Consider the following 13,302-nt stretch of genomic DNA (forward strand, 5'->3'; position numbering starts at 1 on the left):
GTCAGAGTTCCTTGTTTTAAAAAAATAAGGAACAAATTTAGCGTCGTGATTAGAAACAACGTTGGCTCTACCATGTAGTAGAAAGCATTTGTTTATTTATTTTAAAAACTTTTTTTTAAAAAAAACCAGTCCGTCTACGAACGACCTCGGTGACGTCACGCGGAGCGACGAGCAGCCAGCCAATCAGCGTCGAGGGTCAAGGGGCTTGGCAGTATTGGCGGGAGATTGAGAAACCCCGGGAAACTAAGGAAGACGCTTCCGGGATCCCTGGGGCGGGGAGAGAGATCTCTCTCAGGTACCTCATTTGCATATGTTAATTCCCGGGTCCCGCGGGTGCTGAGAGAAGCCCCCTCGGGAAGAGAAAGAGCTAAGTGCTGCGGTCCCGGCTGTGAAGGGTTAAATTCATTCATTCATAAGTATTTCTACTTTTTGTATATTTTCCTTTGGTTGTTTAGTTTTGGTTGTTGTTTTTTCTGGTCTTGTCTCTCCCCCCCCTTTTTCTTTTTAAGTGCTATTCTATTTATCTGAGATCCCTAAATATTTTTACTATGCATTTGTAACATTTATCTTAGTCTAATAATAATTATAATAATATATTATTTATACCCCACCCATATGGCTGGGTTTCCCCAGCCACTCTGGGCAGCTTCCAACAAAACACTAAAATCCAATAACCTATTAAACATTAAAAGTTTCCCTAAACAGGGCTGCCTTCAGATGTCTTAGTTGTTTTTCTCTTTGACATCTGGTGGGAGGGCGTTCCACAGGGCGGGCGCCACTACCAAGAAGGCCCTCTGCCTGGTTCCCTGTAACTTGGCTTCTTGGCGAGAATGTAATGTATATGTAATGTAAAATCATTATATCCTTTTAAAGTTTGTTGTGTAAATTTATTTGGGGGGAAATCATTCACTCATTTTGTTTTGTTTTGGCTGCTGGGGGCATGTGGGTGGGAGGCAGGGCTTTCCTGTGAGTCAGGAACCAGATATATAAAGCTCTTCCTTCTCCCTCCGCTCAGACACCCCCCTTGCGAAGAGGACAAAGAGGATGTCTTCAGCCACAGGTAGGGAGCCAGCCACCTCCGCCGCCTCTGCCAAGGCTTCTTAGCCACACTCTCTGCAGCCTCAGTGGCGCCATCTGCGCCCACACAGACGTGCCCCTTCAGTGGCACCGAAAAGAGGGAGGAAGCAGCTGCAGGTCCAAGGGGAACTTTCTCTCTTTCTTGAAGTGTAACTCTGTACACCTCAAACCGAGGCTGTGCACCTTCAAAGCCCAACATCCCTGAAGAATCCTGGGAACTGTGGTTTGCAAAGGGTGCTGGGAACTGTAGTTCTCTGAGGGAAACCAAGCCTTGTGAGGAACAGTTGAGGGAGCTGGGGATGCTGAGCCTGGAATGGAGGAGACGGAGAGGAGGCAGGAGAGCCATCTTCAAACGCCTTCCACGGGGAAGATGGAGCTAGCTAGATTTCTGCTGCTCCAGAGGGAAGGATCAGAACCAAGGGATCCAAATGGCAAGGAAGGAGATTCCGACTAAGCAGCAGGAAGCAACTTCTGACAGGAAGAGATGTTCAACAGTGGGAGGTGGGTCTCGGTCAGGGATTCTTGAGCTGTTCATTCCTGCAGCCCCTCCAAGTGTCCTTATTTTCCAGGGACGTCCCTGATTTAGAGAAGCCGTCCTGGTTTCTGATTTCATCCCAGAGTGTCCCACTTTTCCTTAGGATGTCCCTATTTTCATTGGAGGAATGTTGGAGCTCTTCAGACACCCCCCTTGCGAAGAGGATGTGCAGTGGACGCTCGGGTTGCGAACGTGATCCATGCGGGATGCACGTTTGCAACCCGCAGTGTTCACCACCCGCGTCTGCGCATGCACGGATTGCGATTCGGCGCTTCTGCACATGCGCAAAGTGCGATTTAGCGCTTCTGCGCATGCGCAACCAGTACTTACGGGTTTCGGCGGTCCACAACCTGAAAAAACACAACCTGAGGCATCTGTAGCCCGAGGTATGACTGTATTTAGTGCAGTTATACATTGTTATTGTGCCTCCTCGTTTAATCCCCACCACAACCGCCCTGCGAGGTAGGACAGGGCCAAGAGGAGGCCATGGTCTTCTTCCCGCTCCACCTGCCCCAGGGTTGCAGGCATTGAGCTCTGTGGCTGAGAGGGAGGGGAGGATTTGAGCGCCCCCCCCCTCCCAGGTTGGGGGTGAATTGTGGCTGGGCTGCGTCCTCACCTATGGAACAGAAGTGAAGGCCCCGGGCATCTCATCCCGAGGGAGCAAGAAGCGGAAAAGAAAAAAAAGAAACCCATCTCTCTTCCCCCCAAACCAGGTGGGGATCACGATGGGAAAGCGCCATAAGCGGAAATGAAACCTGAGCAAATGAGGGTGATTCACTGAATCCTTGGAAATGGCTCCAGTCAAAATCAAATACGTTGTGTCTTTCACATTTCAGGTAACATCCATGTTCTTTTAAATTAAGGGAAATAGGGAGTTACAAAACAAGCTGAGCTCAAAACATCTAGTATATTAGTAGGCAAACGGCTATTTAAAAATAGTAAAAAGCTTTAAACGTTGATTTAAAAATAAAAATAAAAAACACCAGTTAATATCATGTCACTAACTCATCATATAACTGGCTCTTTTTGTGTTCCAAATGGTAACCAGTTGATTTTATTATTTTACTAGCAGTGCAATGGGGAGCTTAGACCCAGAGTCTCTCTGCTATTAGTTCTCGCCCTCTTCTGACTCTAGGACCTTCTGGCATATGCATTTTCAAATTAAGGACTATAAACTTGCAGGAAAAGAGATCTGAGCATCTTGAGATGCCAATTCCAGTGCCAAGTAGTGGACTGTGCGTTTCTGCAGCAATCTAGTGGGTGCAGAGGGATAAATACCGCCCTGAGAATATACAAAAGCAAGAGTCGTGTGCTGTGCTTCTCAGCTGTTCCTTCTCGCTCCTTTTCTGGGGCAGGATCCCAAGTCCCCGGTGGAGAACCTGCTGCTTGAAGAAGGGGTTCGGCCCTGGCTCAGCTCTCCCCAGGACCGGAGCAGGCAACTGAAAGCAGAGCTGCAGTTGGAACACGCAAGCCGCATTGGCTACATTGATGTGGGTAAGCATGTGGGAGGAAGTAGCAAAGGAGCCCCCTCTCTGGGAACAAAAGGGATAGAGAGAAGTTTTTATCCCTCTCTCATAACACTGGAACTTGTTGAAATCCAACGAAGTGAATGTTGAGAGATTGAGCAAACATTAAAGTACGTTTCCGAGCACAATTCAAAGAGTGTTGGTGCTGACCTTTAAAGCCCTAAACAGCCTCGGTCCAGGATACCTGAAGGAGCATCTCCACCCCCATCATTCTGCCCGGACACTGAGGTCCAGCGCCGAGGGCCTTCTTGCGGTTCCCTCACTGCAAGAAGCCAAGTTACAGGGAACCAGGCAGAGGGCCTTCACAGTGGTGGCGCCCGCCCTGTGGAACGCCCTCCCACCAGATGTCAAAGAGAACAACAACTACCAGAGATTTAGATGACATCTGAAGGCAGCCCTGTTTAGGGAAGCTTTTAATGTTTGATGCATTACTGTATTTTAATATTATGTTGGAAGCCGCCCAGAGTGGCTGGGGAAACCCAGCCAGATGAGCGGGATATAAATAATAAATTATTATTATTATTATTATTATTATTATTATTATTATTCACACAGCGCAGAGTTGAACTGTGGAACTCCCTCCCACAGGAGACAGTGATGGCCACCAAGCTGGATGGTTTTGAAAGAGGTTTAGACAAATTCATGGAGGAGAAGGCTTACCAGTAGCTACTAACCATGATTGCTTTGCCTCTGTGGTTGGACGCAGCAGTGATTCTGAATACCAGATGCTGGGAACCACAGGAGGGGAGGGTGTTGTTCTTGTCCTTGTATCCTGCTTGCAGCTTTCACGTCATGGGCATGTGAGAACAAGATGCTGGACTAGAAAGGCTTGATCCAGGAGGCCCTTCTTGTGTTCTTAAGGACTGATGTTGTAACTGCAAGGCAGGATTACAAGCACAGAGCAAGTGACACACTGCTTTAAATTTAAAATATGTTAAGACAGCATGTTCTTCAATGAGGTGTTCACATTCTGAGCGAATGTATTGCAGTGTAGGTTTGTGTCCAGGTGATGGCTGGGTAGCTGAGTCTGTGGCTCTTCAATACAGTTTTAAGTTTGAATTTATATATTTTTTAACTGTTGCTATATCTGTATTGGGATGCGGGTGGCGCTGTGGGTTAGACCACAGAGCCTAGGGCTTGCTGACCAGAAGGTCAGCAGTTCGAATCCCGGCGACGGGGTGAGCTCCCGTTGCTCGGTCCCTGCTCCTGTCAAACCTAGCAGTTCGAAAGCACGTCAAAGTGGAAGTAGATAAATAGGTACCACTCAGGAGGGAAGGTAAACGGCGTTTCCGTGCGCTGCTCTGGTTCGCCAGAAGCGGCTTAGTCATGCTGGCCACATGACCCGGAAGCTCTACGCCGGCTCCCTTGGCCAATAAAGCGAGATGAGCACCGCAACCCCAGAGTCAGCCACGACTGGACCTAATGGTCAGGGGTCCCTTTACCTTTATATCTGTATTGTCCCTGTTATACCTGATTGCAAATTCAAATGTATCCCTATTGTGTTTTATAACTTCCTTGATATTGTTTGTGGGCTGGAACTGGTCTGTGACCTAAATAATAAATCAAAAAAGTGAAAAATTAATAAATGAGTTTTTTTGAAAAAACAAAAGGAGCAGGAGACTAGGGCGGGCTGCAGGGCTCTGAATGTTTGTGAACCCCATATGAGTGCACTGCAACTCAACTAAATTGAGTGGGGAAGGCAGGCAGCGCCAGCAGGAGACAACTTTCAGACGTTTGATAGTCAAAGTGCAAGTTCTTTGGTGCAGAACTTGATGTTCTGTTTGTGCTCTTCAGGGAACTGTGGCTCTGCCTTCCTTCAGATAGACGTGGGGCGATCCTCCTGGCCTCTAGACCAGAGCTACCTCACTCTCTTGCCCACCACAGCCTTGATGATGCCCGCCGATGCAAAGCTGGATAAGAATCGTTCTGCGGTCCGGATGTTTAAAGAAGGTAAGAAGGTGGGCACTCTTCAGCCACGTGGAGCCACCTGAGGACTGTAAATGGCCTGGATTGTATTTGCTCGGCATCTCCCTCTCTGTGCCCCACAGGAGACTTCCTGGCTTCTGCTCTAGGCGAGAAGTGGGACCGTGTCAGACTCACTTGTAGCCAGCCCTTCAATAAGCGCACGCAGTTCGGTCTCTCCTTCATCCGAATCCGCACTCCACAGGACGTAGACGACAGCAAGTCAGGCTCAGTCTCTGTTACTAGTCAGGTACAGATCCATGGGTCATGGGTAGCTATCCTGCAATTTTATGTAAGCATGGGGGCCAGCAAGTAAAGAATATTGTTCACAAACCGGGTATTAAACTAGTGAAGTTGTTTGTGTATATAAATAAATAAAATACTAAAACAAAATGAAGTGTGCACAAGCTCCCCATGTATTTATTTTTTTCAAATTAAAATACAGTGGTACCTCTGATTGAGAACTTAATTCATTCTGGAGGTCTGTTCTTAACCTGAAACTGTTCTTAACCTGAAGCACCACTTTAGCTAATGGGGCCTCCTGCTGCTGCCGCACCGCGATTTCTGTTCTCATCCTGAAGCAAAGTTCTTGACTCGAGGTACTATTTCTGGGTTAGTGGAGTCTGTAACCTGAAGCGTCTGTAACCTGAGGTACCACTGTAATTGGGAGGCTGCCAGTTCTGCTGTTTGTCTGCTCAAAAGCCACCCCCTCCCCCAGGAAGTCCATAAAATTATCCATGGAGAAAGTGAATAGAGAAAATACTAGAACTAGAACACTAGAACTTTTTGACATCCGGTGAAGCTGAAGATTCAGAGCAGATGAAAGAAAGTGTTTTATGCATCACATAATAATAATAATAATAATAATAATAATAATAATAATAATAATAATTTTTTATTTATACCCTGCCCTCCCCAGCCAAGGCCGGGCTCAGAGCGGCTTACAAGCAATAATAAAAACAAGAAGAATGATTACAACTTAAAAACAAAAATAAAATACAACATTAAAATAATGGAACATTAAAATATTAAAATGAAGCCTCATTGCAGGAGGAGAAGGAAAAGAAAGAGAGGGAGGGAGGGAATCAAATTGGCTCCAAGCCAAAGGCCAGGCGGAACAACTCTGTCTTACAGGCCCTGCGGAAAGAAATCAGATCCCACAGGGCCCTGGTCTCATGAGGCAGAGCGTTCCACCAGGCCGGGGCCAGAGTTGAAAAGGCCCTGGCTCTGGTTGAGGCCAATCTAACTTCCTTAGGGCCCGGGACCTCTAGGGTGTTGTTATTTATGGACCTTGAGGCTCTCTGTGGGGCATACCAGGAGAGGCGGTCCCGTAGGTACGAGGGTCCTAGGCCGTGAAGGGCTTTAAAGGTCAAAAGCAGCACCTTAAATCTGACCCTGTACTCCACCGGGAGCCAGTGTTAGGTAGATTTATAGCTTTATTGTTCGGTGTCCAGCACGCTTCCCCCTGCGAGTCTCTGCAGGTCGTAAAGCAATTAGCAAAGTTGCACAGCAGTCGTGTTGAAAGGGCAGTAAACAAGCCCAGGCGTTTCTTCTGTCTTAATATCTCTTTATTTGCTCAAAAGTAGCATATTTACAATTCATAAAAGCCATCGGATTCAAGCTGCATCTTCTCCCTCTGTTTGCAGCTACGCAACAAAGCTGCTTTCCCTTTTCACTCAGCTCACAGCATTCCAAGCTGCCTTCGTCATGTCCTGGCTTACTTCCCTTGTAAGTGCCTCCTCTCAGGCTTGAGGCACAGAAGGTTAACCCTTCACTACACCCAACAGCCAGTGCAGCTTGAAAAGCACTGGGTGAATATGCTCCCATGGCAAAGACCCCGTGAGGAGCCTCGCTGCAGCATTCTGTACCCGCTGGAGTTTCTGGGACAGCTTCAAGGGCAGCCCCGCGTAGAGCGAATTACAGTAGTCAAGCCTGGAGATGACCGTCGCATGGATCACTGTGGCCAGGTCATAGTTGAATTACGGTACTTGTTCGCAGGAGGCAGTGATTGCCACCCGCCTAGATGGCTTCAAAGATGGTTAGACCAATTCATGGGGTATAAAGCTCTCAATGGCTACTAGCCATTATCTGTTACACTTCTACTGCCAGGGGCAGTAATGCTTCTAAATACCAGTTGCTGGGAATTTCAGGAGCTGAGAGTCCTGTAGTGCTCCGGTCCTGCTTGCTGGTTTCCCACAGGGATCTGGTTACGAGAAGAGGATGCTGGGCTTTGGTCTGATCCAGCAGGTGGTTCTTATGTTCCCTGCAATATGAAACCACTCGAGGGATTTTTGAAGGTCTACTGTTCCTAGCAGCCACCATTATTCAGAAGCACAGTGACCACCTTCTGCCTTGCTTTGCCTGCCAGACGCTGGCAGGGTGCCCTGCTTGTGAACATCCCTGAGGCCTTTGATTGGCAGGATACTGAGCCAGGTGGGCTGTTGTTCTAGCCCAGAATGGCCATTCTTATCCTGATGAGCAAAATCTGTTGGTTTTTTGTATTTGAGCTGAGCTATAGAAGCAGGGGACAAAAGGACTTCCTCAGTTTGCTAATTATTGATCTCTCAAATGTTACCTCTCTTCTTTCATCCTGTTTGTTGCCCACAGGCTCCTTCCGAGTCCAGCAGCAGCCCATGGCTCTCCAATGCAGCCTTCTGCAGGACTTTCTTCCCAGAGGCGCCATCGTAAGTACCTGCGTGTGTGCATCCATTGCTCGCACTCACCCACCTCTGGCACAGGGCCCCCAGAAGGATGGACAGAAGGCAATGCAGGCCTTAGCCTGAAAAAATGTTAGTTTGAAACTTTTGGAGGTCTTCAGGATAAGGCTGGACTGTCGTCAGTGTGCTTTATGTGCAATACATTCCATTTTTGGACAGGGCAGGTTGGAACAATAGAGAACAGACAGTCCTTTTCCAGTTTCTGACTCTGTTCTTGTGGTTCTTTTGCCCATGCCTGTCTCTTGGTAGCAGCATTGCTTCCAGGAAGCTGGAGTCTTGGTTCTGCAGTGGCCTCTTGAGGAAGCAGCTGTTGGGTTTCTCTTTGCAGGAGCACTGAGCAGGAAGTGGCGCTAAAAAGCCGGCTGCAGCAGCTGGACCCAGCCTCCAGCCCTGGTGCCTGTATGAGCCGTCCGGCCAGGATGGTGCTGCAGGGGGCCTGTGCCCGCAAAAGAGCCTTCCCCCTGGTGCCTGGCCCCAGCCCTCCTTCTGCAGAGAGCAAAGAGGACGGGCAGAGCCAGCAGGAAGCTCAGGAGCCAGTTGCGTCGCGTGAGTATTGGGGATGTGGAGGGGGGAGGAGAGATGGGGACACTTCTGTCTGTTGAGAAGCTACCCCTCCAAGCACCAACATGGGGGCAGATCCACAAGGGGCAATTCAAACTATGTTTGATGTGCTGAGCTGGTCTTGTGAATATTCCAGCCTGTGTCAGAGCGGTTTGAGCACACTGGGATAGTGCCCGACAAAATCTTAAAAGAGCCCTGGGCCAGGTGTTGAGTGGCAGGACTGGGGCCCTCAGGTGCAGAGCAGGGGAGTCCTGATGGATCTGTGCTGCTGATTGGGGTTTTCCCCCTGGATCCTTTGTTGCTACTAGAGGTGCAGGTGGTCTTGGTGGCACAGAGTGCGTTCTACCAGATTAGGCTTGTGGCCCAACTATGACCCTTTCTGGACAGGGATAGCTTGACTTCAGTTATCAGGTGCGCAGCCTGGGAGTCATTTTGGACTCACAGCTGTCCATGGAGGTGCAGGTCAATTCTGTGTCCAGGGCGGCTGTCTACCAGCTCCATCTGGTACACAGGCTGAGACCCTATCTGCCTGCGGACTGCCTCGCCAGAGTGGTGCATGCTCTGGTTATCTCCCACTTGGACTACTGCAATGCGCTCTACGTGGGGCTACCTTTGGAAGTGACCCAGAAACTACAACTAATCCAGAATGCGGCAGCTGGACTAGTGACTGGGAGCCGCCGCCGAGACCACATAACACCGGTTCTGAAAGACCTACATTGGCTCCTGGGACATTTCCGAGCACAATTCAAAGTGTGCGTGCTGACCTTTCAAGCCCTAAACGGCCTCAGTCCTTTATACCTGAAGGAGCATCTCCACCCCCGTCGTTCAGCCAGGTCCAGCTCCGAGGGCCTTCTGGTGGTTCCCTCCCTGCGAGAAGCGAGGTTACAGGGAACCAGGCAGAGGGCCTTCTCGGTGGTGGCGCCTGCCCTATGGAATGCCCTCACATCAGATGTCAAGGAAATAAGCAGCTATCTGGCTTTTAGAAGACATCTGAAGGCAGCCCTGTTTAGGGAAGTTTTTAATGACTGATGTTTTTAGTATGTTCTGATGCCACCCAGAGTTGGTGGTGTATAAATCAATCAATCAATCAATCATCAGCATCAGCATCAATGCTCTGGGAACCTCAAGACTGGACTATTGGGATGTGCTTTATGTGGGGCTGCCTTTGAAAATGGTTTGGAAGCATCACTTGGTGCCTGAGCCACTGAAGAGAACTATAGACCTCCCTCACAGGCTACTAAGAGCCACTAGAGGGAGGAAGAGAACCATTATAGGGTCTCTGGCCCGTCAGTTCTTCCCTGCTGTCTTCTAGCTGCAGAGTAGATCAGCTATAGTCTTATCCTGCCTGCAAAGATGAAAATAATTTAGACTGTTTAGCTTGGAAGGATAAAAAGGGAGGGGGTACAATAGCACTCTCCAAACAGGATGGCATGGATGAAGTTATTCTGTTTTCATCCTCGCAGTAACCCTATACAGGTTGGTCTGTCGACAAAACAAGATGTGATGCAGGAGGCCTGTGAATGGCACCTTCCACTAAAACAGCGCAGGAGGGAGTTTTTTTAAAAAAAAAGCCTCCCCAAGTGCCGTAGCCCTGAGCATACTCCCCCCCCCGACCCGTTCCCCCACCCAGTGACTGCTGGGTTGAGATCCTGCTTGTGAGACTCCGGCGCAGTCCCCTGAGACTCTCCTCATTGGCACAAGACACATCCAATGGCTTTTTTGGGCTGTGGCGATTTTAATTATTTGTTTAAAAATATTTGTATACTCTTGTAACGTTAACATATCTATATCTATATATATATCAAAGTTGTTTACAGAAATAAAAACCAGGGAGAGGGCCTTCTCGGTGGTGGTGCCCGCCCTGTGGAACGCCCTCCCATCAGATGTCAAGGAAATAAACAACTATATGACTTTTAGAAAACATCTGAAGGCAGCCCTGTTTAGGAAAGTTTTTAACGTTTGATGTTTTATCGCGTTTTTAATATTCTGTTGGGAGCTGCCCAGAGTGGTTGGGGAAACCTAGCCAGATGGTATAGAAATAAATTATTGTTGTTGTTGTTGTTAGAACATAAAACCAATAAAAAGTTGACAACTTTGAGCTCTGGTCTCCTCAGCTGAAGTCCTCCCCTCTTCCTACTATGTGTGACAGTGGATGTCTGCTTGGGGTACAGACACTGGCGGACGAAGGGGGGGGGCTCGCCGCTCAGCCCTCCCGACGTGTGCCATGCTCCTGGATGTACACTGCTCCTGGTACCAGAGCAGGGAGACCTGCCACTGCATACAGCATGACAGAATAACAACACCACCACCAACAACAATAATTTATACCCCGCCCATCTGGCTGGGTTTCCCCAGCCACAATGGAATAAGGGTTTTCATCGGTGGGTGGACAGTCCTGCCTTGTGGAGGAGGGTTTGGGCAAGATCCCCTCTTTGGTGATCCTTTGTTTCCATCTCTCTCTGTGGGATCTCATTTGCTGTGAAACAGCCAGCCCCACAGGTGAGTCTTACCAGACACACCAGCCCTGGATGACTAATGTTGCTGACTTGGTGCATCTTGCAGGGCCTAAGCAGGAATCGTCTGCCAGAAGAGGAGGCACGAAAATGAGTCGAAGACGGGCATCATGCAGCAACCTGACGAGGTGATTTGGCCGTGCGGGGAATTTCCTTCCGGTTCAGTCCCAGTCAGCTGTCCTTCGGATTCAGCTCAGGGTTCAAGGTGGTGGTTTCCCAGAGCAGATCTGTGACCAACTCTGTATCCTGCAGCTTCCGTTAACCCAGAAAAAATAGATGTTTCATGACTCCTAAAGGGCATGATACTGGCGGAAAAATAATAATAATAATAAATAAAATTTTATTTATGACCTGAATGCAGCTGTTATAATATGGGAAATTAATGGAGTCTGATTTGTTACATCCCTGAAAATAGAAGACAAAGTATACTCAAAGGGAAAATACCACCATGCATAGTAAAGGTAAAGGTAAAGGTACCCCTGCCCGTTCGGGCCAGTCTTGCCAGACTCTAGGGTTGTGCACTCATCTCACTCTATAGGCTGGGAGCCAGCGCTGTCTGCAGACACTTCCGGGTCACGTGGCCAGCGTGACAAGCTGCATCTGGCGAGCCAGCGCAGCACACGGAACGCCGTTTACCTTCCCGCTGGTAAGCGGTCCCTATTTATCTACTTGCACCCGGGGGTGCTTTCGAACTGCTAGGCTGGCAGGCGCTGGGACCGAGCAACGGGAGCGCACCCCGCCGCGGGGATTCGAACCGCCGACCTGACAATCGGCAAGCCCTAGGCGCTGAGGTTTTACCCACAGCGCCACCCGCGTCCCCTACCATGCATAGCAGTCGTTTTGAATAAATAGTGTATGTTTGCTGAGATGAGATGTGTGTGGTATAAAGGGAGACTTTGAAATCTTTTAAATGAGCAGCAACCTTCTCCACAGGTCTGCAGCAGCTTCTTCTGTCAAGCGTAGGGGTAATTCTCGAAGGGAGAGAAGAGCCCCAGGCCAGCAGGGAAGACTGAGGAACATGGAACGTGAAGAGGAGGAAGAGGAAGAGGAAGAGAGACGGCCTAGAAAGAGAGAGGTGGAGTTGGGTGTGTGCCCCATCTGTGCGGGTGAGTAACAGATGGCAAATTCAAATAAGTTGCTTGCCAGGACCGGTGCAACCATAGGGCAGAGGGAGGCAGCTGCCTCAGGCGACAGGAGCTGAGGAGCGGTAGCAGTACCACCTCCTTGGCTGTTCCCCTCTGTTAGAGGGCAAGAAGTGGAGGTGCACAACACCCCCTAAACTAGCCGGCAGTCCTCAGGTGTGCTGGGGGATGCTGCTATCCTGTTGTCACCTTCTGAACATGGAAGGGGGTTGCACCATCTCGTCCTTTGCCTCTGGCAGCAAAATGTCTTGGGCCAGCTCTGCTATCTGCAGTCAATCGCTGAGGAGCAATTTATTTTTCAATGATGCTTTCTTTGTGTTTGTTTGCGTGATGTTTCCCACCTTCGATTTGCAACACATGGCACTATTTGGCGAGGAGAAATTGTTGGGAGAAGATAGCGTTTTGTTTGCACCCTGCTGATTGGGGGAGAGAGCACGTTGTTTGCACCACGCTGAAGGGATTGGCATCGTATTTGCAATGTGCAGGAGGGTTGCACGTAATGGTGTTGCCTCAAGTGGCAATCTCAGAGTGGATTGTGGCCAGAGACGGGGGTGGGAGAGAAGGGAGGTTCTAGCTTCTGGTGGCTCTTGTCAGACCCTGTTGCCTCCTTCCGCAGGCCATTTCCCCACCAGTCTCTTACCAGCTCATGCCTCCAGCTGTGGAGAAGAGGATTTTGAAGCGAGATCTTCCTCCTCATCTCCATCGTCGTGGGAAGAGCTTGTCGCAGACTGCGTCCACTGCCCCATCTGCCAGTTCAGTTTCCCCGCTGCTGAGATAGAGAGACACGCTAGCAACTGCGGGGAGCCGACTGAGCCCTGGTGAATGGACCCTCCTGGCTTTGGGCAGAACAGGGCGAGTAGATTGGGTGCAATCTACTTCAGTCGCACGTTTGGTGATCAGCTGGGATCAGGATGTCGCCAGAACAAGGAGCCCACAAAGGACACACAGTGCTGCCATAGGGTTGGAAGTGAGACTAGCAAGAAGAGAGTAAGAACTCCAATAATCGGTGCAAGGAACATGTTATTTGGGTTGCGGTGCCAGCACCCCTTACTCTCCCTCTGGTCTGATTCTTCTCACCAACATCCGCACACGCCAGAGCGCTGGGGCTCATCCTGACTTGTTGCTGTAGTTCACAGCCAAGACTGTCGGAAAGATTCCTCGGAAAGGCGACTTTCTTCCCTGCTCACCTCCTCTCCCATAAGGAAGCTGAGGGGCAGACACTGCACAGCCCATACCAGTCTCTTTTCCGTACAGACCAGCAGCACGAAA

At 49.4% G+C, this 13,302-nt stretch overlaps 1 protein-coding gene across 1 annotated transcript; it reads left to right on the forward strand.

The window, feature by feature from the left end:
* Positions 1–958: 958 nt before the first annotated feature.
* XNDC1N (XRCC1 N-terminal domain containing 1, N-terminal like) lies at positions 959–12,898 on the forward strand. The gene is made up of 10 exons (XM_053385104.1): positions 959–1,060; positions 2,326–2,448; positions 2,968–3,106; positions 4,933–5,088; positions 5,187–5,350; positions 7,708–7,784; positions 8,146–8,363; positions 10,941–11,019; positions 11,825–11,997; positions 12,650–12,898. Exons 2-10 carry the CDS (start codon positions 2,404–2,406, stop codon positions 12,853–12,855), a joined length of 1,257 nt encoding a protein of 418 aa, XP_053241079.1. The 5' UTR covers positions 959–1,060; positions 2,326–2,403; the 3' UTR covers positions 12,856–12,898.
* The last annotated feature ends 404 nt before the right edge of the window (positions 12,899–13,302 follow it).

This window comes from Podarcis raffonei, chromosome 4 (genome assembly GCF_027172205.1).
Source record: "Podarcis raffonei isolate rPodRaf1 chromosome 4, rPodRaf1.pri, whole genome shotgun sequence".
In the NCBI taxonomy this organism is placed as follows: Eukaryota; Metazoa; Chordata; class Lepidosauria; order Squamata; family Lacertidae; genus Podarcis; species Podarcis raffonei.